Source organism: Erythrolamprus reginae, chromosome Z (assembly GCF_031021105.1).
Source record: "Erythrolamprus reginae isolate rEryReg1 chromosome Z, rEryReg1.hap1, whole genome shotgun sequence".
Taxonomy (NCBI): Eukaryota; Metazoa; Chordata; class Lepidosauria; order Squamata; family Dipsadidae; genus Erythrolamprus; species Erythrolamprus reginae.
Genome location: NC_091963.1, coordinates 88,809,229 through 88,834,243, shown reverse-complemented (window position 1 = coordinate 88,834,243; position 25,015 = coordinate 88,809,229). Strand labels below are relative to the sequence as shown.

Sequence of the window (25,015 nt, the reverse complement as noted above, 5' to 3'; positions counted from 1 at the left end):
GCAGGACTTCCCGGGCGGAAGGCGTGCTCGGCTCTGCCGCTCCAGCCGCTTTCGGCCGAGCCTCCCCGGCCAAGCAGCCAGGGAAGTCGAGCCAGGCGTGGCGCTGGCTGTCAACTTTTCTTTTTAGCACTGGGGAGGCAAGTCAGCTCCTGCCCAGTTTTAAAAAGAAAAGTTGACAGCCAGCGATTGTTCCGCTGCCGCCAGCATGGCCTGGCTGGCAGCGGAAGATGTAACGGAGCCCACGGGGGATTCGCCTTCCTCCCACCCGCAGCCGAGACTGATTGTGGGCTCCTTCGCAACCTCGGAGAGCTTCCGGGGCATGAAAGCTCACGAAAACCAGGAAGCTCTCCGAGGTTGCGAAGGAGCCCACGATCAGTCGGCTGCCGGCGGGAGGAAAGCGAATGCCACGGGGCTGGGCTCGGCTCCCCCCTCGGCTCCCCCCCTTACCAGCCCCGCCGCGGAAGGCTCCATTCTGTTCCCTGCCGGCCCGATTGAGCGGCCGGCGGTCTCCATTCAGGGAACAGAATAAAAAAAAAATATTTTTTAATATTTTATTTTTTTAAATAATATTTTTTGAAAAACCGCGTTGCAGCGTTTCGTGCTAATCGAGAACGCGCAAGTCGAGGGACCACTGTAGATGAACAGTAAAGGGGCACTCGCCTTATCTCAGTTCAGATGCAACATCAAGATTTATTTTATTTATTTATTTATTTATCAAACAAGTATAAGTATTATAGTACATATAAACATAACATAACATAAGTATAACGTAGTAATAGAAAGGATAATAAGACAGTAGGACAGGGACATTAGGCACAAAAGTGCACTTATGCACGCCCCTTATGCAGATCCGACTGAAAGAAAACAATATCAAAGAACCAGAGCAGCTTTAAAAAAAACCCAATGCATGAGTTCCTCTAAGCAGTTAATAAGGTCAGTACCCTCTCAAGTTTTATATACAATTGCAGAATTGGCAGTCTTATTTTAATATAGTTCTCATTTACAGGCTCAGGCAACAAATCACGCCTGCTATCACATATTTAAAATGTTACCTGATCAAAATCCACAGATGTACAGAAAGAAATGGGTTCCTCCCGAATAATGGTAGATTATTGGGAAATAAAAATTACCCCCCCCACCACCACCACGACGTTCTATCGCAGTTTGGGATAAATGGAATGAAGTCTGAGTGACAAAGACGCGCAAATAGTGCGCAAAACGATACACTTTTCTAGATCGTATTGTAGATTTACTTTCCCCTCCCTACTTACCCCTCCTCTTCCACGATTGCCCATTTAACCTACCATCGTAAGGAGTAGCGCCAGTTCCAGTAGCAGTAACACTCGGAGCAGATGTCGATCTCCATTCCGCCTTATGCTTCTTGTGTTTCTTCCCCATAACTATAATTAACTATTAAAGCTCACTTTTCCCAGATAACCTGGAAACCACTTCCCCCTCTAATCCAGGGAACTCGGAAATGGGAGGAAATGACGTAAGAAGCTAACACGGAAACACTTCTGAATCAAATCGGATTCTGGTTACTGAAGAAAGATGCGCGGGAAATTTGTATGGGCGTCAGTGATCAACCAACGTATGTTCTAAGTAGCAATTGAAGACGTCTTGGCTATTGGATACGTGGTCAGTAGATTTTTTTTTTTTTTTAAACCCTTCGCTTCTTTATGAAAGTGTGAATTGAATGAGATTGTAAAAATTAAGATTGTTCCATATTTATTTAGGGCTTTGGAGAATCAGAACTAAGAGGGAAGCGAAGGAAACTTGATTTTTATCCGCCTTTTCTGAATAGGCTGAGCGGATTCCTGGGAAATAAAAACAAAAAGGCCGCGGGATTCCATGGATCTATATAATTCCAAGCTTTGTGGACGTGACTTTTGTTTTCTTGCGTTAAGTGAACTGAGATTATTGGCAAAAATAGTGCTGCGTACAATACATGAAAATGATTTTGTACTTGGAAAACTGAGAAGTGGGCGCCTAAAATCAGCCGCTTATTGGGCTTTTAAAAAATGGTTTAGCTAAACCATTTTTGGAGAAAGAAACGATATTTATTTCAGCTGAATTTGTTTCTGAATGTTTGCCACAAAATTGCAGACTCATTTTGAGGTGAGCAGCTTCTGAGAGCTTGAGAAGATATTTAGAGCTTCAGGGATGCAGGGGAATACAGTACTGTTATGCAGTAGCTGATGTGAAGACTTGACTAGTCACAAAAGTACAGACATGAAAGGTAATTAGTCTAGCGTTTCCAGTAGCCTGAACAGGCAAAGGAGATAAAGAATTCGAAAGAAGATCAAATGAAGGAGGGAAGGACACAATAATTGTTTAATTTTCTTGGCATCTGAAATAAAAATTGCAATGAAAAGCAACAAAATAATGCTATTAGGCTTACATGTAATTAACCAAATGATTTTAAATAGCTTTAAATCAACTTTAAATAGCAAAAGCACTTTAAATGCATTAAATAAGTGTATTATCTCCTGCAGTACATAGATGAACTGCAAAATTCCCAACAATCATTAGATGGAGCTAAGAGATAAAAATGAACTCTTTCTTGCCCTTTAGTGGCTGCCCAGGTTTTAACAGCTCAAATCTTGCCTAATGAAAGACCTAGAAATGTAAAATAAGTAAATTAACTAGCTAGCTTTCTCTTTGGGTAATTTTTTTTCATTTTCTCCATACAAACTTTTTCAATACATTTCACAATACTTTCATAATACAATAAAAACAGTATCGAGTTAGTAAGCCAATTATAATACTCCCCCAAAATTATTAGTTCCCAATTAATCACTTCCTGTATTCATTGAACCCACCAAACCCTGATCTTTAATTTTGTCATCTAGATATCTAATTTTCTTCTAATTGAATTCAACCTTGATTTCATTTAAACCTTATTATATTAATCAATATCCTTTTACTAATTCAGGCATGCCATCATGTCTACTCCTCCTTCTTATGTATTCTCCGAAACTCTTACAAGAGAAAAAGACTATCCACTAAAAACGATATTAAAAAAGAAAATTATAGACCAATAAAGAAGAGAAAGGGAAAGAACAAATTCACAAGGGGGGGGGCTTTTATGAGCAAAATAAACCAATAAGCATTATTTTTTTATTTCAATTTTCATTTCATTGTGTGCTGAAATGTTGAACCTAGTTTCCAAGGGAAAGACGTTTTCAAATTGACCAAATATAAGCACTTAAAATAAACAATTTTTGGTTTGAGTCACACAGACTCGAAAACAGTACAAGTGTATAGTGGTTTTGAATAGGGCAGCAGGGTTAAACCTGTAGCAAACTGCTATTTTTCCTCCAGCCACAAGATGTCGTTAGGGGATCAATTTTCCAAATATTCTCTGAATACAGTGATCCCTCGATTTTCGCGGTCTCGATTTTCGCGAAACGCTATACCACGGTTTTTCAAAAAATATTAATTAAAAAATACTCCACGGTTTTTTTTGCTATACCACGGTTTTTCCCACCCGATGACGTCATCACCAAGAGTCACTTCTCTGTCTCTTTCTCTTTCTTTCCTGTCATTCTCTGCTTCAATCATTTTCTCATTTCTCTTTTTTTCTCCCCTTTTTTCTATCATTTCTCTCTCTCTTCCTTCCACTCTTCTCTCTCTCTCTTTCTTCCTCTCTCTCACTCTCTTCCTTCCTTTCTCATTTCTTTCTTTCCTTCTCTCTCTTTCTCTATCTCTCCCCCTCTTGCTCTCTCTCTTTTTCTCACTTTCCCTCTCTCGTGCACCCACCAGCCTCCGGAGAATGCCTGTCTTGCCTCTCTTGCAGCAGAGGAGAAAGAGCGGGCGGGCGAAAGGACGAGCGGCGGGCGGGCGAAAGGACGAGCGGCGGGCGGGCAAAAGGACGAGCGGCGGGCGGGCAAAAGGACGAGCGGCGGGCGGGCAAAAGGATGAGCGGCGAGATGTTTATTTTATTTATTTAGATAGATGTTTATCTAATATTAGTTGCACTTTCGTCGCTCCCCGGCTCCACCATCTGCGCATGCGCGGCCATGGAAAAAGGGCGCGCATGCGCAGATGGTGTTTTTACTTCCGCACCACTATACCACGGAAATCAATTATCGCGGGAGGTCTTGGAACGTAACCCCCGCGATAATCGAGGGATCACTGTAACTCTTTTATAGTTCCTTCCGGTTTTAGTGATTTGAACTTCCGGTCTTACAATGCTCTTTGTTTATAGAAGAAAAGAAAGTTTCTTCTATGAAATTCCAAATTCCAAAAGGCGAATTTTGAAGAAAATCAATTATGTAGTTAGAAAAAAATCAAATAAAAGGCAATTCACTACTTTCTTTTTTTCTTTTTCTTTTAAATTTTTTATTATACAAATAATACAAAATACAACCTAGTATACAAAACATGAAATAGTGGTCGTAACAATAGAGAGCAATCAAATAACATAACAATTAACAAAGTACAAACTTAAAAGCTAGAAAGAGGGAGGGAAAGAAGTAGGTAGGGTAGAGAGGAGGAGGGAAAAAGATAGAAAGGACAGAGAACGTAGAAAGGATAGAAAGGATAAAAGATTGGCGAATGTCCGGGGGAGCTGTACTGAAAACGAGAACTGATTCCTATTTCATTAGCTCGTTACCATGGTTCGGTTTGTTTATCTAGATTGGTAGATGCAAGTGTTGAGTTAATCAAATTATAGAGATTTTAGGGAGTAGTAGTAAAGATACTATCAGTATACAGTGAACCCTCGATCATCGCGAGGGTTCCGTTCCAGGACCCCACGCGATGATCGATTTTTAGCGAAGTAGCGGTGCGGAAGTAAAAACACCATCTGCGCGTGCGCAGATGGTGTTTTTGCTTCCACTGCCGCCCGCCCTTCGCCCGCCCACCCCGTTGCTCGCGCCTGGGGTGCGCGCGCGTTTGGGGACTCCCTAGATCCGCTCCCCAGCTGGGGAGCGGATCTAGGGAGTCCCCACCGCGCGCGCGTTGCTGGGGAAAGCGCGCGCGTTTGGGGACTCCCTAGATCCGCTCCCCAGCTGGGGAGCGGATCTAGGGAGTCCCCAAACGCGCGCGCGTTGCTGGGGAAAGCGCGCGCGTTTGGGGACTCCCTAGATCCGCTCCCCAGCTGGGGAGCGGATCTAGGGAGTCCCCACCGCGCGCGCGTTGCTGGGGAAAGCGCGCGCGTTTGGGGACTCCCTAGATCCGCTCCCCAGCTGGGGAGCGGATCTAGGGAGTCCCCACCGCGCGCGCGTTGCTGGGGAAAGCGCGCGCGTTGCTGGGGAAAGCGCGCGCGTTTGGGGACTCCCTAGATCCGCTCCCCAGCTGGGGAGCGGATCTAGGGAGTCCCCACCGCGCGCGCGTTGCTGGGGAAAGCGCGCGCGTTGCTGGGGAAAGCGCACGCGTTTGGGGACTCCCTAGATCCGCTCCCCAGCTGGGGAGCGGATCTAGGGAGTCCCCACCGCGCGCGCGTTGCTGGGGAAAGCGCGCGCGTTTGGGGACTCCCTAGATCCGCTCCCCAGCTGGGGAGCGGATCTAGGGAGTCCCCAAACGCGCGCGCGTTGCTGGGGAAAGCGCGCGCGTTTGGGGACTCCCTATATCCGCTCCCCAGCTGGGGAGCGGATCTAGGGAGTCCCCACCGCGCGCGCGTTGCTGGGGAAAGCGCGCACGTTTGGGGACTCCCTATATCCGCTCCCCAGCTGGGGAGCGGATCTAGGGAGTCCCCAAACGCGCGCGCGTTGCTGGGGAAAGCGCGCGCGTTTGGGGACTCCCTATATCCGCTCCCCAGCTGGGGAGCGGATCTAGGGAGTCCCCAAACGCGCGCGCTTTCCCCAGCTGGGGAGCGGAGCTGGGATGTCCCCAAGCGCGTGCCGCCCGCCCGCCCACGCCGTTGCTCGCGCCGCCGCTGGGGTCTTACGGGGGCAAGAGGGGGAAGACCCAGGGAAGCCTCTGCCCGGCGGGGAAACTCCACCATCTATGCATGCGTGGAAGGGCACGCATGCGCAGATGGTGGAGTTTACTTCCTGGTTGAAAACTCGCGAAATAGCCCTTTCGCGATACTTGAACACGCGAAACTCGAGGGTTCACTGTATATATAAAGTCTCTTAATACTATATAAAATATAAAATGGCTATATACCAGATTTGTAACTGGTCGTGTTTATATCCAACGTATCAATCTTATGACGTGTTATTCTCACTCTTTTTTCCTAACCTGGTGTAGAAAGGATCCCAACAGTTATTGAATGTAGCCATAGTTTCGTTTCTTACTAATATAGTTAATTTCGTCATCTCTGCGCAGTATGTAATTTTTTTAATTATTGCGTCATTCGGAGGTATCTCCTCATTCTTCCACCACTGCGCAAAGGTTAATCTGGCTGCTGTTGTTAAATGGACAATTAGATGTATTTGGGGTTTAGGTAGTTTTTGTCTAATTATGCCCAGAAGAAAACATTCAGGGGGTTTTTCTACTGTCAGATTAAGTATTTCGTCAATCCAGGTTCCAATTTTATTCCAATAGATTTTAGCTTTTGTGCATTGCCACCATAAATGGAAATAGGTGCCTATTTCTTGGTGACACTTCCAACAATAAGGTGAAAGTTTGTTATTTAGTTTTGTTAATTTAATCGGGGTAATATGCCACCTGTAAAACATTTTAACTAAATTCTCTTTGTAGGATTGGCAATAGTCAATTTATAATTTCTGCTCCAAAGTATTTGCCATTCCTCTTCTTTGATCTCTTTTTTGAGGTCCAGATTCCATTGTTTTACATTAATTTTTCTGTTAATATTGTCCAATTCGTTATAGTTTAAGTAACAATAGAATGTTTTAATTAATTGTTCCTGGGAATCTGTACAAAGTTTGTCTAGCGGGGCATTTTTAATTATTCCAGGATTACTTTTATCCTTGTTGAATTTAGTTTGTATCTGTAAGTATTTCCACCATTCCATTTTTTGACCAAAATTTTCTAATTCTATTCTTGATCTAATCTCACCATTGGAATTTAATATATCCTTGTACCTTATTATATTTTTTTTAAATGAAAATTAGGATGCACATATGCTTCTAATGGGGCATACCATGTGGGGATTCCTTTGTAAAGTTTAAACTTAATTTTTTTCCAGGTATTTATTAAAGATTTCCTAATCAGATGGTTGGTAAAATATTTATGGGTCCTCGACTTCTCATCCCAAAGATAGTAGAGCCATCCTAAGTGGAGGTCGTGACCTTCTAAGCTAAGTAATCTGATGTTAGATAAGCTCATCCATTCTCTCATCCAAGTTAGGGATGCGGCAATGTAATAGTCTTTCCAAATTGGGAGTGCCAGACCTCCTTCTTCTTTTCTATCTTGTAGATATTTTAAGCGAATTCGAGGGCGCTTGTTCTGCCAGATGAAGTTACTGGTAATTTTGTTCAATTTTATAAAGAATTCCTGTTTCAATTGAATTGGGATTGTTTGGAATAGGAACAGTATTTTGGGCAAGATGTTAAGTTTTATAGCCGCAATCCTCCCTAGTAAGGAGAGTTGTAGATTTTTCCATTTCAACAAGTCAGAATGTATTTTATCTATTAGTTTATTGTAATTGTTTTCTTTTAGGCTAGACACTTTATTCGTCAAATTAATGCCAAGGTATTTGATTTTTTTAACTATTTGGATATCAAGTTTGGCTGTTAAGATGGCTTTCTGCGGTTCTCTCATATTTTTGGTTAAGATTTGAGTTTTAGTTTTATTTATTTTAAGGCCTGCCACTGTGCCATATTCTTCTAGGACGGTCAGTAGTTTGGGTCCTGATTCTAAAGGGTCTTCTATAATAAATACCAGGTCGTCCGCGAAAGCTTGTAGCTTGTAAATTTCATTTTTGCACTTTAGCCCTTTTATATCTTCCTTTTTTCTAATAATTCTAGTTAGTACTTCTAATGTTAGGATAAACAGTAGTGGGGACAATGGACACCCTTGTCTCGTTCCTTTGTGGAGGGAAATTTTTGTCGATATATCTCCATTAAGGATGATATATGCTGATTGATCGGTATATATGGCTTTTATTGCGTTTATGAATTTAGGGCCAAATTCCATATATTCAAGTTGTTTGAATATAAATTTCCAGGACACGTCAAAAGCCTTCTGGGCGTCGAGAAATATCAATGCCACTTGTTTTTCACTGTGGGCTTCGTAGTATTCCAGGGTGTCCAATACTATTCTAATATTATTCTTTAGCTGTCTCCCAGGGAGGAAGCCGTTTTAATCCGACTGTATGAATTGGTTTAGAAATCCTTTAATTCTACTAGCTAGAATGGAGCTAAAGATTTTGTAGTCGGCGTTTAAAAGAGAGATAGGACGGTAATTAGCTATATCTGTCCGTGTCTTTTTTCGATATTAGCGCTAGGTTTGCTTCTGTCCAGGATGTTGGAATTATGCCTCTATCTAGGGCCTCGTTTAAGGTTTCAAGCAGGGCCTTTTCCATTTCTTTGGGGAGGTCTTTGTAGAATTCAGATGGGATACCATCAGGGCCCGGGGCTTTGTTATTTTTTTGCCCTGTGATTGCTTCTTTTAATTCTATGTCAGTGATTGGCTTATTTATTATATCTTTCATTTCTAGAGGTACTTTAGGAAGATTAGCCTGTTCTAAAATTTCTTGTATTTTTTGGTCATGTTCGATATTAGGTGTATTTTCAGGATTATCATAAAGCTTACTATAAAAGTCACTAGTAATCTGTTTTTTTCTTTCCAAGTCATGGCATATTTCCCCGTTTGTTGTCTTAAGACAGTTTATGAGTTTCTTTTCTTTTTGTTTTTTTTAGTTTATTGGCTAACCATTTGCTAGGTTTGTTGGCATTTTCAAAATTGTATTGATTGCTACTTTTAATTTGTTGTGCTAGGTTTTGTTGATCTATTAAGTTTAACTCATGTTTTATTTGTGACATTTTTTGTTTAAATTCTTTTTTGGGGGGATATTTTTGTAAGTTTTCTTCTAGAAATCTGTACTCTTCTTCTAGTTTAATCGATTTCTGCTTTTTTAGTTTATGTTCTTTAGCCATATACGAAATAGCTATTCCTCTAGTTACGGCTTTGGCTGTGTCCCATACATTTTGAAGACTGGTGTGTTCTTTAATGTTTTCTTGAAAGAAAAATTTCATTTCCACTTGGAGTTTCTGTTTAAAACTTTCCTGGTTAAGTATAGATTTTTAAGCGTCCATCTAGGACAGTAGTTTTCAACCTTTTTTGAGCCGCGGCATATTTTTTATATTTACAAAATCCCGGGGCACACCACCAACCAAAATGGCACCAAATGACACCCTAACACACTCTCCTCTCTTTTTCCATCCCTGTCTCCTCCCCCCCTTGTGTGTGTGTGTGTGTGTATACACACTCTTGAACCATTTCCAAAAACAAGTGAGGGCTGGGGGGTTTTCTCTCTCTTTGGGTGCTTTTTATCATATGATTTAAATCAAGAGTCACCTCTCTCTTTTGTTTCTCTTTCCTCTCATTCTCTGTCTCAATCATTTTCTCATTTCTCTTTTTTCCTCCCCTTTTTGCTCATTTCTCTCTCTCTCCCTCTCCTTTTCTCTTTCTCTCTCTGTTGCTTTCTTTCTCTCTCTCTCTTGCTTTCTCTTTCTCTTTTCTTTCTCTCTCTCTCTTTCTTTCTCTCTTTCTTTCTCTCTCTCTCAGCAAAAAGTTGCGAGACTGGAACCTGAGCTTCCTTCTTCGCGGCACACCTGACCATGTCTCGCGGCACACTAGTGTGCCCCGGAACACTGGTTGAAAAACACTGATCTAGGACATTGTTTGGTTCCTTTCCATATTACTTTAAGCACATTGTGGTCTGAGATAAAATTGGGTTCTATCTCTACCGATTGAATTTTGGTGTTAAGTTCTATTGTGGTCCAGACCATATCCAGTCTTGACCAAGATTGGTGCCTATCTGAATAGAAAGTGAATTTTTTAAGGTTAGGATTTCTGTCTCTCCAACTGTCTTTAAGTTTTAATTCCTTAATTAAGTCAAAAAAGGCTTTGGGTAATATTCTTTTCTTATGATTATTCCTTCTATCGTTATTATTTATTTATTTATTTATTTATTTATTTATTTATTTATTGGATTTGTATGCCGCCCCTCTCCAGAGACTCGGGGCGGCTAACAGCGACAATAAAACAGTGTACAATAGTAATTTGGTATTGATGATTAAAAATCAATTAATATAAAAACCAAACATACATACATACATAGTCCAGTTCCTTGTCGATAATTCCGTTAAAATCCCCTAATAAGCAAATATTGTCCGTGGCATGTTCTTTTATGATATTAAGTAATTTTTTATAAAATCTTTCTTGGCCTTCATTCGGGGAGTAGATATTAATTAAGGTTATTGTTTTCAATTCTTTTTGTAATTCTAATATTAGGACTCTACCTTCTCTATCTTTGTATTTCAATTTGGCTTGAATATTGGGATTAATATAACAAATCACACCTCTCTTTTTTCCCGAGGCTACAGTTGAAAACAGGTTCCCAAGTTTATTTCTTTTAAGAAGATGTTCAAATTTGTTTTTAATATGTACTTCTTGCATTGCAATGATATCTAAGTTTAATTTAGCAATTTTGTTTAGAATTTGATTTCTTTTTTTTGGCGCGTTCAATCCATTTATGTTAATTGAATATAGCTCAATTCCCCTGTTAGGCGTATTTTGTGCCAAATTTAGGTTATCTGTACTTTGGTCTAGTTGCCCTAGTACTGTACTTCTAGTCTCTTTTGGTAAGCCTGCGTAGCCATTATTTCCAGTAGTTAAATTATCAGTAGCCAGTGTTCCTTCCGATCTATTTGGAATCTGGTCCACTAGTTGTTCACTAATTGGCGTAGGATTCCTGGTTTCTTTATTGTTTATTGTTTCGGTCATCCGATCATTAGTAAAATGTTTTTCAAAAAATTCTTCGGCTTTATCGACCGAATCTATTTTTATCTTTTTATCTTGCCAGGTCACAAGCATTCCCTCTGGGACAAGCCATCTAAAGTTAATGTTGTGCCTGGTCAGTTTAGCTGATAAGAAAGTGTATGGCCTATGTAGGTCTCTAACGTGCTTCGGGACTTGTTTTAGAATAACCAATTGTCTCCCTTTGTAATCTATGGGGTCTTCCCGTGCTCTATGAAGAATTTCGTCTCTGACTGATTTTTTGACTAGTTTGATGTGGACTTCCTTGGGGAGGTTATGGCGTCTGGCGTAATTAGTGTTAATTCTATAGACTTTGTCAATTTCGTTTAGCATTGTGTCCTTTTCAATGCCCAACGCCTTTGAAAGGATGTCGGCCATAATGTCTGGTAAATCCTCACTTTTCTCCTCCCTAAGGTTTTGGAATCTAAGGAAGTGGTTAGCTTTTTCACTCTAGTTGGATTACAGTATTTTCTAGTTCTTTATTGGCATGGACTAATTTTTCAGTTAGGTCTTCCATTTGTTTATGATCCTGGTCAATCCTATCTTCCAAATCCTGAATTTTTTGTTCTTGTTTTAACATCTGTTGTTGAAAAGCCTCATGCCTTTTATCCATATTTTGCATCCTTTCTTTTAACTCAGATGTATCGCTTCTCACTTCACCTATTTCTTTTTTGATATCCTCATGATTCTTAAGCATTAACTCCTGCATTTGGAGCAACATAGATTGAAGATCTTTGTATGAATTAGACCTTTCTCTGGGCAGCATATCGTCCAATGATCTCTGGGAAGAGGGGCTGGGTATAGCTGAGGTGGATTGATTAATTGACCTCTTCCCCGATCCCAATCTAGTCAGGTTAGATAGACATGTCATTTTAACAATACAGTGATCCCTCGATTATCGCGAGGGTTACGTTCCAAGACCTCTCGCGATAATCGATTTTCCGCAGTATAGTGGTGCGGAAGTAAAAACACCATCTGCGCATGCGCACCTTTTTTTTCATGGCCGTGCATGCGCAGATGGTGGAGGCGGGGAGCGACGAGAGTGCGGAAGCCGACAGATTGCTTTGAATGCCGGCTGCCCCCGCCCCCCCAGCACCCGCTCGTTCGCCGCTCGCCCGGCTGCTCGCTCGCCGCTCGCCCGTTCACCTGCCCGGCCGCTCGCTCGCCCCTTCACCTGCCCGGCCGCCGTTTGCCGCTCGAGAGCAAGAGGGGGAGAGATAGAGAAAGAGAGAGAAGGAAAGAAAGAGATGAGAGAGGGAGGAAGAGAGTGTGAGAGAGGAAGAAGCAAGATAGAGAAAGAGAGAGAGAAAGAAAGATGAGAAAGGAAGGAAGACAGTGAGAGAGAGGAAGAAAGAGAGAGAGAGAAGTGTGGAAGGAAGAGAGAGAGAAATGATAGAAAAAAGGGGAGAAAAAAAGAGAAATGAGAAAATGATTGAAGCAGAGAATGACAGGAAAGAAAGAGAAAGAGACAGAGAAGTGACTCTTGGTGATGACGTATGATGTCATCGGGTGGGAAAAACCGTGGTATAGCAAAAAAACCATGGAGTATTTTTTAATTAATATTTTTTGAAAAACCATGGTATAGCGTTGCGATAATCGAGATCGCGAAAATCGAGGGATCACTGTATTCCACCCGCTAGCCCACTTATATAAATCTCTAATAGTCCATTCCAGAGTTAGATAGAGAAAGAATGCTTAATTGGTGTGTTAAGTACTCAAATGGGGAAATAGCAATTCAGATAATTAGTATTGAAGATCCTCAAATCAATTGGCCTTTAAAAATAGAAGGGTAAGTGATGAAAGAAAGGTGAGAGTGTAGTTTTTATCAAGCAGAGCAAATAGATATAGATAGCACTGTACACAGATATGTAAAGTTATTAGAAGAGAGTACAATAACTTAGCTTCGGTTGCATTCGATAATTATGGGATTTGTGGTTAGTTTTCCCCAGCTAAGAAATTCATTCAAATTTTATAACAGTATATATGTATCAATGGGGATATTTCCTTATATTTTCTGAGAAATAGTGAACCGTCAAAGAGAGGGATTTGTACTTCAATCAAAATTCCTTAAAATCTTAAGAGCTTTGAAACATGCTAAATTAGATAAATAGTAAAGGCAAAATTATATATACAAGCTAAGCGAGATTGGTACAATTCATTTCTAACAATCAATAGTAAATCTAATGACTAATATTTTTGAAAGGTAGTATCGATAAGCTAAAAAGTCCTAATAACAAATAATTAAAGGGGAAAATCTCTTAGTATAGTAACAATGTAATAAATAACAATGTAATAAAGTATCCTAGTAATAAAATTGATAGTTTACTAGTAAGTTATTATATGCAAGTAAGTAATAAATGTCTGTTAATATATATAATTAGTTAATGTATAAATATCAATTAGTATCTTATTGTAATAAATTATGCTAGTAGCCCTTTAAATAACTAGAATATTATATACGTTATATGAATTATACAGATGTCAGTTAATATAATTAATAGTCAGTAGAGGTACATACGTAGATTTTTAATTGTAATTTCCTGTTATTCTACTGATTAATTAATAATTTACTCATAAGTTAATATATATAAGTATATAATAGGTATTTGTTAATATATATAATTAGTGTATAAATATCAATTAATATCTTATTGTAATAAATTATTCTAGTAGTCTTATAATTAATTAGTATATTATATAAATTATTAAAATTATGTAGATGTCAAATAGTATAATTAATGATCACTAGAGGTACAGTAATACCTCATTTTACGAACTTAATTGGTTCCAGGACGAGGTTCATAAGGTGAAAAGTTCGTAAGATGAAACAATGTTTCACATAGGAATCAATGGAAAAGCCAATAATGCGTGCAAGCCGATTAGGAAAATCCAAAACATTAAGGCTTTAAAAAAAAAAGCTGCTGGCAGACGAAACTGAGGCTAACGGAGTGGGGGGAGGGAAACCCATGGAGATCCAGAGGGGAGAATGGGGCAGGAAAGAGTGCAGAAAAACGGAGGAAACCCATGGAGATCCAGAGGGGAGAATGGGGCAGGAAAGAGTGCAGAAAAATGGAGGAAACCCATGGAGATCCAGAGGGGAGAATGGGGCAGGAAAGAGTGCAGAAAAACGGAGGAAACCCATGGAGATCCAGAGGGGAGAATGGGGCAGGAAAGAGTGCAGAAAAACGGAGGAAGCCCATGGAGATCCAGAGGGGAGAATGGGGCAGGAAAGAGTGGAGAAAAACGGAGGAAACCCATGGAGATCCAGAGGGGAGAATGGGGCAGGAAAGAGTGGAGAAAAACGGAGGAAACCCATGGAGATCCAGAGGGGAGAATGGGGCAGGAAAGAGTGCAGAAAAACGGAGGAAACCCATGGAGATCCAGAGGGGAGAATGGGACAGGAAAGAGTGCAGAAAAACGGAGGAAACCCATGGAGATCCAGAGGGGAGAATGGGGCAGGAAAGAGTGCAGAAAAACGGAGGAAACCCATGGAGATCCAGAGGGGAGAATGGGGCAGGAAAGAGTGCAGAAAAACGGAGGAAACCCATGGAGATCCAGAGGGGAGAATGGGGCAGGAAAGAGTGGAGAAAAATGGAGGAAACCCATGGAGATCCAGAGGGGAGAATGGGGCAGGAAAGAGTGCAGAAAAACGGAGGAAACCCTTGGAGATCCAGAGGGGAGAATGGGGCAGGAAAGAGTGCAGAAAAACGGAGGAAACTCATGGAGATCCAGAGGGGAGAATGGGGCAGGAAAGAGTGCAGAAAAACGGAGGAAACCCATAGAGATCCAGAGAGGAGAATGGGGCAGGACAGGGTGGGAAAAAACGGGAGGAACTCAAGTCTGGAGGTGGGGCATGCCAGCGGCCGGCGGCAGGTTCGTAAGGTGAAAAAAGTTCGTAAGAAGAGCAAAAAAATTCCGAACCCTGGGTTCGTATCTTGAAAAGTTCGTATGACGAGGGGTTCGTATCATGAGGTACCACTGTACATACATGAATTTTCAATTGTAAATATAAATGAAGCGAATTCCGTAGTCAATGAGATTATATATATAGGTCAGTGTGTCAGGCCCTTCCTTAGTTTCTTCGAATCAAGATCAAAAAGTTCCGGTTAAGCTTCGATGTTGTAGCAAGCTATTAGTTAGAGTGATGAATAGCTTGGAAGTTATGTTTGTTTGAAGCAGCTCCGAATATCATCTATCTCCGGGGGTTGTGTAAGGTTATTCAGTTCGCGTGGCTTCACAGTGTCTGTCCGGGTTGTGCAAGGATCTTATGTATCGATTCCTCTCCTTCCCGCAGTTCTGTCAAGGCAGTAGATAAAGCCTAGTCAGCTCGGAGGTGACGGCCTTTTGGTCATATAGGTAGGGTCTCTAAGATGGTCTTCAGCCGCTTGTGGCTAATAGTTCCTCCGGCGGCTCACCCTCCCCGGTAAAGGTCCAAAACGCCACCTCCAGTCACTTATTCCCCCGTAGACAAAGTAGGATGAACAAAGTTCAGAAGGGTCGGAGTATCGGAGTATCCACCCAGGCTCACCCGAGTGTGACGCAGCAACAAATCGGAAAGCCAGAGAAGAAACAGGAAGTAAACGAGTCACGCTGTCCCGTCGGGTCCTCTATACAGGCTTCAAAAATTAAAAAAGAAAGAGAGAGGGAGCTCTTTTTGAGGTTTACGTTTCCTCGGGGGATGTCAGGTCTTCTTAATGCGTATTATAGGCTTTGGGTGATGTTGTTAGATTTTTCCAATAAATGTTATGACTCTAACGAAAGCTCGCCGCCAGCCGGAAGGAGGAAGATGGCGACTCCTCCCACCACCTTCTCGGGTCGTAGCTAGTTGAATTTTAAACTCAAGTGACGTTGCCCCCGTGAAAAAAGGAAGAAAGAATTCGTAAATCTCATGTTCAATCCAGCTCCGGTATGTTAATGGTCAGCTCCGCCGCCTCGGTCGCCGTTACTAATCTCCGCTTAGCCACCTCCAACCGGGAACGCTCTAGGCCGCCATGTTGCTCCTAGCTTACAGGCACTCAGTCGTGTAGGGGATTGTCCGTTCCGTTGATCGGGCTGCCGCCGACAAATCGAACTAACGGCACCCCCTTTCCGCCAGACCCTTTTCGCAGGGTCTGTGATCCCGTAGGACCGAAGAGAACCTGTAAAAACGGTGGTGTTTGACGGAGCGCAGCTCCACACCGTCCGTTCACTTCCTCGGTTGGCTCCGCCCCCCCCCCCCCCCCCCGCAATTCACTACTTTCAAAGCTTCCGCTGAAATGCCATACCACACAGATAGCTGCTTTCTTCAATCTCAGGCCACTTTAACTTCGTCCAGCAACCAAACAAGAAACAAAAGTCTAAAATTCCATTCAGGCACTCTCCACTTACCACCATAGACAGGAAATCCGTTCTTTCCCTCTTCAGGTAACAACTCCCATTCTCTTTCCAGATGGAATCATTCAGCTACCACCCTGGCTTGCGTAGTCTCCGCAGCTGTGTCAGAACAGGCATGGCTGCCTATCCAGCTTCACCACAGCTGTTGCGAGACAAGCCAGTGCGCCCAGCAGGGCATGCCGGCCCCTGCCAAGCCCCTGGCAGTGTCCCATGCGTCACTCTCCCTGCAGGAGAGATCTTGTCTGGTCCAAAAGGACCAGAACCCCCGGTCAATGGGACTTGGGGACATTTCCCAGGAGAGAGGAAAATATCCCAGTGCTGCAGCCATGAGACCCTGCCCCCCAATCCGAAACAAGAAAATTTTTAAAATCTTAATCCAGGTCCCCTCTGGCATAATCGCTTACCCTTTCCAGCAAACTTTTATTCTTCTCAGCCTCCAGCACAAGAGCCTATGTTACTTCTTCTTCCAGATAACTTCCGACGCTTTGAATCCTATCTTTCCAGCACATAGTTGCTGCAGCTATGGCAACCGAGATCATTTAACCTGCTGCCAGTCGAGGTTGCAAATCTACCTATCACGGGGTGTGCCAACCCCCAAAATGGCATGAGACCAAGACTCCTTTTTCAGCTCCCCTTCAGGGAGGTTCTGGGCCAATCTGACAGAAATCAGCTCCCCCAAACAGCGGGGTTTTGGCTTCCCCCCGTAGGAGCGAAGGAGAAGTTGTCTCGCCATGGCACTGACCACACCCCTCTCCCTAACTAGCTTTCTTTTCAAGAATACAGGTACCTTCTATCAATGGCTTTCAAAACTGTCCACTTAGCCTGCCAACAAGAAGCTGAAACTGCTCCCAATGTTGAATGTGTCCTGGAAAAGAAAGAATTTGGGATTTAGACTTTGCCTATTACTAATTCTTCCACAATTTCCCATGTTTTAATAATGGCAAAAGACAAGAAGAGAAGTTTTCTGAATAAATCGAAAACACAGGTAATTTGTTACCAAACTAGGAAGTGATTTCATCCTAATATCTGTAGCCTTACAACAGTTGATACAGTAACAACTCAAAGTTATTTTTGCATTGGCATCCTTCAGTCTCGAAAGACCATAATATCATGCTCTGGATTCCCCAGAGCATGAAACCCGGGTAGGTTAGCATGGAAAATAATTATATTGAAGTTATAAGAGCACTGAAAAAAATGACTTATGAATATTTTTCATATTTACAATCATTACAGCATTCCCATGGTGATGTGATCAAAATTCAGATACTTGGCAAAAATTTAGACACTTGATACAATACTGTGGTATGCAGTGGGTCAAGGTCAACGTTTGCAATCTTTTGATAAAGTCAAGTCTAGCTAACATGTTATTTAGCTATTACACTGATTCACATAATTATGGCAAGAAAGGTTGTAAAATGGGGCAAAATCCACTTAAGTGAGATAAATAATATCTCACTTAGCAACAGAAATTTTGTGGTCAAATGTGGTTTTAAGTCGAGGACCACTATGTATATGTACAGTAGCAGTCACATGGAAACCTGACAGAGTACCATAATGCAAAAGGAATATGAACTGCACGTGGAGCCATATCTGCTGGCACACAAGCTGTTGCCCTAGCTCAGCTCCAATGTGCATGTGTGTGCCTGCCAGCTGATTTTTGGCTTGCACAGAGGCTGAGAGGGTGTTTCTACCTTCCAAAGAGCCTCCGGAGGGATGGGGAAGGACATTTTTACCCTCCCCTTGCTCCAGGGAAGCGTTTGGAGCCTGGGGAGGGCAAAACACCAGCCCACTGGGTCCACCAGAAATTGGGTAACAGGCCCTTTCCGGCCTCCAGAGGGCGTCCAAGAGGTGGGAGCTGTTTTCACCCTCCCCAGGCATTGAATTATGGGTGTGGACACTTGCGCATGCGCGATCGCACACATGCTCTTTCGGCACCCGGGAAAAAAAGGTTCACCATCACTGTTCTAAATTGTATAAAGACAGTGTTTGGTTGGAAGCCATATGTTTTTATTGCTCCAGAGACATTTAAAATGCAAATAGTCTTGGTTTAAATTGTTTTTGAGACGTAAATCTTTTTCAGCCAATACAGTAGCTAGATTGGAAATTCTGGAAAATGACAAAGTTGTATCCATAAAATAGTTGTCAGAACTACTTTTGCTTTAATGTGTCTGATAAGCAAATCAGAAATGAAAACACAATAAAAACAGAAAATGGGTAATAAAATTCTAAAAGATATGGTTTGAGAGATAAAATAAGTTATTTCTGGGTTTTTATAAATGTACTGTATAACTATTTTCTAATTAGATTTTTATAAAATGGATGAAGCAGCAGGTGATTTAAAATTGCCTCTTCAAAATGACTATGAATCCCTGCAGATACATGTGGAAGTTCATCAGAAATCAAACAGGTTAGTTTTCCATTGCAGATTTTGTTCTCTTATTTTTATCAAATAAATAATATGGTGTAAATCAGTGATGGCTAACTTTTCTAGACCCAATACCCAAAGCATACATGAATCCACGTGCACCCAAACCTCCAAAATTCAATATGCATACAGCCCTATGCATGCCCCACACATATGTGCAAGTGTGCACACATGTGCCCCTCATACATGCAGCCCCTGCACATCCATGGCAAACACCCGACGACCAGCTGGCTGATGGAAGGCATTTACACATGTGTGGCAGAGTTGAACTGGAGCGACAGCCTTAGATTCATTACTGCTGTAATGGACTAATGATTACTTCTAAAAGATGTAAGTCTTCATTTTACCTATAACATATTTAGAGAAGTAATTCTGACAAATCAAGTTATAATAGGTACATTAAGCATATCAAGCTATCCTCTACAAGGATAAAGGTTATAAGAGTTGAAGATCGTTTTAAGTGTTTGCCAAGCCTTTCTCAGGGTTTTTTTCACACAATGTTCTACGAATCTTCTGGCTCCACATTTCATGAATGGGTTCTATGTGGGACAACAGACACTATTTGTCATGATATTGTTGTTCAGACATACGGTAGAAACCTTTTTCTCCTGTGAAAAAAAATACAACGGCTATATTTAAAATCTTACTGGGATTTTTTAAAATTAATAATTCCATGGCCTAAAAAAAGTTTAAATCTGACAAAGGAAATTACAAGTTTTGCTCTCCAGAGTAATTTTTATTTAGAGGTTTGCCTATGGCTCTCTGAGCATTCTTTAAAAACTGTTGAGTACCAAAGAAAAATACAAAAATGATAAACATCCTAGAAAGTTGGGTGATGGAGGAGAGAATAATGCTTTTTATTTTGGTAATAGGTACATGAGTACCGACAGAAGATTCTTTGTGCTATGAGATTTAGTTGTTCAAATCATAATTATTTAGATTTTACTTTTTTGAAGTTCCTTTTAGTGTTGGTATCAAGTTAGAACATTGTCTTCAATTGTTTGATAGTGTTATAACCAAAAGAATGTCATTTATCAGTTGAAGTACCTAACATAATAGATGATTTTTGTGTCTCAGCTGGTTGAAATAATTGGCATTCTATTATTTCCTGGCTGTAACTGATTATAGGTGAAGCTGATTATTTTTCTCTCTCTTATTTTAACCAGTACTGCAAAAAAAGAAGATATCAAACTAAGTGTCTTGAAGCTACTAAACAGGCACAACGTTATTTTTGGTGATTACAAATGGATTGAGTTTGATGATTGCTTTCTAACAAATAATGTCGAATCAGTTGCAGTTGTGGATACAGAGCTAAAGCTGAAGGAAAGACAGGTAGTTAATGCTTCTTCTTTTCTTATTTGCTTCTCCATAATTAGCATAATTAAACAGCATAATTAGCTGTTATCAAAATGTTGCATATTTTATTTATTAAAAATATGAATAAAATAGTTATGTAGTGTTATGAGTATTCATGAGAGCATGATCCATATAGTATATATCATTTGTATGTAATATTGACTCAATATAAGCTTCTAATTGTAATTTATGGTAAGTTACTAAGAGATGACACCAACTTGACATAATCAGTATCAACCTCTTAGTGGCATAGGATCAAGTTATTTGAGGAATAATCTCCAATTATATTTGCTTGTCCCATGAGATCCCACAAAGTGGTTAGGCTTCAGGTTCTTTCTTTGAAATAATGTCAGGTGATAGAAAGTCTGCCTTATCTCTATTTTAATGCCTGGTCTGTGGAACAATATAGTCCTGGTCTTTTTGTTATTCTGTATTTTGTATGTTCCTAAAAACCTGAGTGTTCCCCGGGGCAGGATAAATCAGGATAGACAATGGCACTATTTAAAAGAGGATGTTGCACCAGATATGTTTTGTTAGTGTCAATGAATTCTGTTATTTTTGTTGTTCTGTTGCTCTTATTCTATTTTAGAAGTTTATTTGTAAGTTATACCACAGTTACTTTTTGTAATTGGGCATCCAATTACAAAAATCAGCAGAATATATATTGTTGAAGATTTAATTTCAAATTAAATTCAACCATTAAATTGTTATTTTAATAAATGTGATTTTTAACACATTTATGTACAACTAAAATGCTATTGTAGGAAGAAAGCCATGTAAGTTTGTGGTGACTAAAAATTTTGACAGCAACTTTTCTGACTAATAAAGAACATGAAACCTTTTAATAAAAATTGTTAGAAAAAATCCTGGAAGACTTGATAAAATGTTAAAACATTCTTACATAGTACAAGTTTGCTGAAGTGAAAGTGAAGTCTTAACACAATTATCTTTGCATTAATTATGAAAAAAAGTGATAAAAAACATTTTCTTTCCCCCCCAATATTTTTAAAGTTCATTACATATGATTTTTCAGAGTATAAGATGCACCTTTCCCCCCCCCTCGTGGGTGAAAATTTAGATGCATCTTATAGACCGAATATGGGTTTGTGGGGGCTCCCAGGCCCTCTTGTGTCATGTTTTCGCCCTCCATGGTCCCACAAAGCACTCTAGTAATTCCTAGCAGTGACAAATCTATAATTTATAGAAGCCATGATTTAATAATAATAATGCAAAACCATGAACTATGCAACTATCTATAATAGATTGCTTGTCGAAGTGCATTTTAGATGGAAAACTCAGAGCAGATTGAAAACAAGTATTACAGAGAATGTGCATTTTTTTCTATTGGAAAATATTTAAACATATTATTTTCTAACTACCAACTGAATAAACAAAGATATAATACTATCTCATTGTAATTTTTTAGATAATTGCATCCTTGCTTTGTGTTGAGTAAGACACAGTTAGATTAATTTTTGAAAATCATATTAAATGTTTTTTATAATGTGTGAGAGAAAGTTGATCAAATGGGAATGATTTTTTTTTATGGTTTTTGGGTTTTTTTTATAATGTGTAAGAGAAAGTTGATCAAAATGGGAAGGATTTTTTTATGGTTTATGGGGTTTTTTAAGATTTTTTTAGATTTCATATTTAATTAATTGGATTTAAATATTATGCATTGTTTTAGTATATGTTGTGAGCTGCCCCAAGTCCCCGGAGAGGGGCGACATAAAAATTAATTAAATAAATAAACTGACAATATTTTTTCTAACATTTAATCATGAATTTAAGAGATTTCTAAAATAATTGACAATGGTGATTGTGATTTTCTACTGATATCTATCAAGAAGTACTTACTATTAGTGATATCTATCAATATACCTTATTATTATGACCCAGGTGATCAAGACAAGGCAGGCCTCTAGAGTATTCTTTATTGCTCTCAATAAATGTTCAAACAAAGAGCATTCCAACAACTTATAAGGCTCCACCCCACACTACCCCAAAGACAGCCACTCTCAGTCCTGCAAATAATAACTCAAAGAAAATCTACAGAATAAAAGCATGCTCGCAGGGCAAGGTTCAGGGTTTCAAGTCCACTCCAACCGACTAAGTGAGTCCACAAGTCAAACTAGCCACAAAACAAAGTTTAGGCCTGAGACAAATGGCAGTCCTCAGGGCAAATGCAAGGTACAAGGCAAAAGGCAGTTCAAAAGGCAAAGCAAAGGGCAAACAGCAGTCCACAAGGCAAGGGCAAAGTCCATTGCAAAAGGCAGTTCTCACAGCTAGACAAAGAAAAAAGCAATCTTCAAGACAAAAGGCCCAAGTTAAAACTGAGGGTGTGCAAGCCAAAACAATTGTTCCTGTCAAAGACTAATCATGGCTTCTCTTTAAATCACTCCAATCGAGTTGTTCCTTGTAAAGAGGGATGGAGTGACCTTCTTCCAATAGCTTTGTAGTCCTGAGCTTGCACTTAATTCCATGCCCTTGAATTAAGTGGAGGAGGCAGCTATTCCTCATCAGAAAGGATCTGCCTATCAGCATCACTGCCTGTCAACAGTAGATCCTCCACTCTCTGTCAAGACTGGCAGTTCTCTTTGGTCGACCATCTCCCCCAATGCCTGAGAGGGAGCCACTGGCCTCTCCAAACATGCCCAAAGGAGACATGCCTTCCCTGTTGGATAATCCTGTTCCAACTTCTCCTCTGAATTTGGCTCTAATCAGCCCGTGACAACTACCCATATTTTTAGATAAGCATGGGTTTAATTGCACCTAATTTGTTTTCATCTTCTTCACTGCAGCCTATCAGCTTGAATAAATGCAAACTTTTAATCCATATTTTTCACCTCAATGAAGAAGGATCTACTACAGAAAACCTGGATGCAGAAGATGAGAACATTGTTGCAGCTAATCATTGGTTATTACCTACAGGTATTTCAAAAGAACATAGGAATACAATTAGATTATTTACATGAGGATTAAAAAAAACAAGAATCAAACTGAACATCATTTTGAAATGAAATATACAGCTTCCTGAAATTGGAAATATTTCTGAGTAAACAAAATATATTCTAGTAGACATAATTATCTTAATACTTTTCAAATTCCAGTAGGAAAGTGAAGCATGAATTGAAGAGTGTTCATGCTGATGATACCCAGCTTTACATCTCCACCCCATGTCCAGTCAACGAAGCAGCGGAAGTGATGTGCCAGTGCCTGGAGGCTGTTGGGGCCTGGATGGGTGTCAACAGACTCAAACTCAACCCGGATAAGACGGAGTGGCTGTGGGTTTTGCCTCCCAAGGACAATTCCATCTGTCCGTCCATTACCCTGGTGGGGGAATTATTGACCCCCTCGGAGAGGGTCCGCAACTTGGGCATCCTCCTCGATCCACAGCTCACATTAGAGAACCATCTTTCAGCTGTGGCGAGGGGGGCGTTTGCCTGGTGCACCAGTTGCGGCCCTATCTGGACCGGGACTCATTGCTCACAGTCACTCATGCCCTCATCACCTCGAGGTTCGACTACTGTAATGCTCTCTACATGGGGCTACCTTTGAAAAGTGTTCGGAAACTTCAGACTGTGCAGAATGCAGCTGCGAGAGCAGTCATGGGCTTACCTAGGTATGCCCATGTTTCGCCATCACTCCGCAGTCTGCATTGGCTGCCGATCAATTTCCAGTCACAATTCAAAGTGTTGGTTATGACCTTTAAAGCCCTTCATGGCACTGGACCAGAATATCTCCGAGACCGCCTCCTGCCGCACGAATCCCAGCGACCGATTAGGTCCCACAGAGTGGGCCTTCTCCGGGTCCCGTCAACTAAACAATGTCGGTTGGCGGGCCCCAGGGGAAGAGCCTTCTCTGTGGCGGCCCCGACTCTCTGGAACCAATTCCCCCCAGAGATTAGAACTGCCCCTACTCTCCCTGCCTTCCGTAAACTCCTTAAAACCCACCTTTGCCGCCAGGCATGGGGGAACTAAAACACCTCCCCCGGGCATGTACAATTTATGCATGGTATGTTTTTGTGTGTGTGTGTTAGTATATTGGGGTTCTTTTTAAACTTTTTAAATATTTAAATTTATTTGGATTTGTTACGATTTGTTGTGTCTTGCTGTGAGCCGCCCCGAGTCTGCGGAGAGGGGCGGCATACAAATCTAAATAATAAATAAATGCTAAAATTCCCAGAACCTGGGAAGTTGTTTTTTTAACAGTTGCCTTATACCGAAGTTCACCAACTTTTTTGGCTTTGCAGACTGGCATGGGGTGGGGAAAGGGAATGGTTCTGCGGGCCTGGTAGACAAGCATGCGCACAGCTTCATTTGTGTGAGTGGAAGGCACGTGCATCTGCCACTCATGTGAAAAGAGCACATGCATCCACTGCTTGCACAAATAGGATACATGTGTAAGGCTCAAAGGCTGGTAGTGGGCCACGGCATGGGGATTAAGGAACCTTGGCTTATACCTCATTATTCATATCAAAAGGGATTTTATTTGTTCAGACATGCATGTTCTTAGCTCTAGGTTTTAAATGAAGCTAATTAATACTCCATAAAGATACAGACAGTCACTACTTTTTGTTTTATTTTTACTTTGAAACCATGTGGTTTTCATTTTTCATTTTCTCAAACCTTTCTTTTTAGCTAATTGAGAGTTTTCTGCTAGCCAGTATAGCAACATGAGCAAAATACTCAGCCCCTCATTATTAGAGTTACTATAGTCACTACTTCAAAAATTCTAAGGTTTCTATTGCCAACTATACTGTTTTTAATAGTTTGCCTTTTTTTCTCTTTAAAATAATATACATTTTTTTGTCTTTAACAGTTGAATTTCATCGTCTATGGGAAAGCCTAATTTATGATGCTGAAATAAAATCAGATGTAAGTTGCATTTTTATCAAGTTTATAAATGGTTGATTATGTTTGAAACATAATTTATAATTTATCAGATTGACAAAGTCAATGTGGC

General features: G+C 40.7%; 2 protein-coding genes across 8 annotated transcripts in view; one reads left to right on the top strand and one right to left on the bottom strand.

Moving 5' to 3' along the window:
* The window catches only part of BRD9 (bromodomain containing 9), a 99,620-nt gene extending 98,132 nt beyond the window's left edge, over positions 1-1,488 (bottom strand). For 3 of the 4 annotated variants that reach the window (XM_070729732.1, XM_070729731.1, XM_070729733.1), the window contains exon 1: positions 1,305-1,474. In XM_070729732.1, coding sequence (XP_070585833.1) covers positions 1,305-1,398 — 94 coding nt within the window. In that variant the 5' untranslated portion in view covers positions 1,399-1,474. Of the gene's footprint in view, positions 1-1,304 lie in introns of all 4 variants that reach the window. The other variant, XM_070729729.1, reaches the window with a different exon arrangement.
* Positions 1,324-25,015, top strand: part of TRIP13 (thyroid hormone receptor interactor 13) — an 84,229-nt gene continuing 60,537 nt past the window's right edge. For 2 of the 4 annotated variants that reach the window (XM_070729735.1, XM_070729734.1), the window contains exons 1-5: positions 1,324-1,638; positions 18,574-18,676; positions 19,861-20,026; positions 22,852-22,981; positions 24,872-24,927. In XM_070729735.1, coding sequence (XP_070585836.1) covers positions 18,585-18,676; positions 19,861-20,026; positions 22,852-22,981; positions 24,872-24,927 — 444 coding nt within the window. In that variant the 5' untranslated portion in view covers positions 1,324-1,638; positions 18,574-18,584. Of the gene's footprint in view, positions 1,639-17,052; positions 17,255-18,573; positions 18,677-19,860; positions 20,027-22,851; positions 22,982-24,871; positions 24,928-25,015 lie in introns of all 4 variants that reach the window. The other 2 variants (XM_070729736.1, XM_070729737.1) reach the window with 2 other exon arrangements.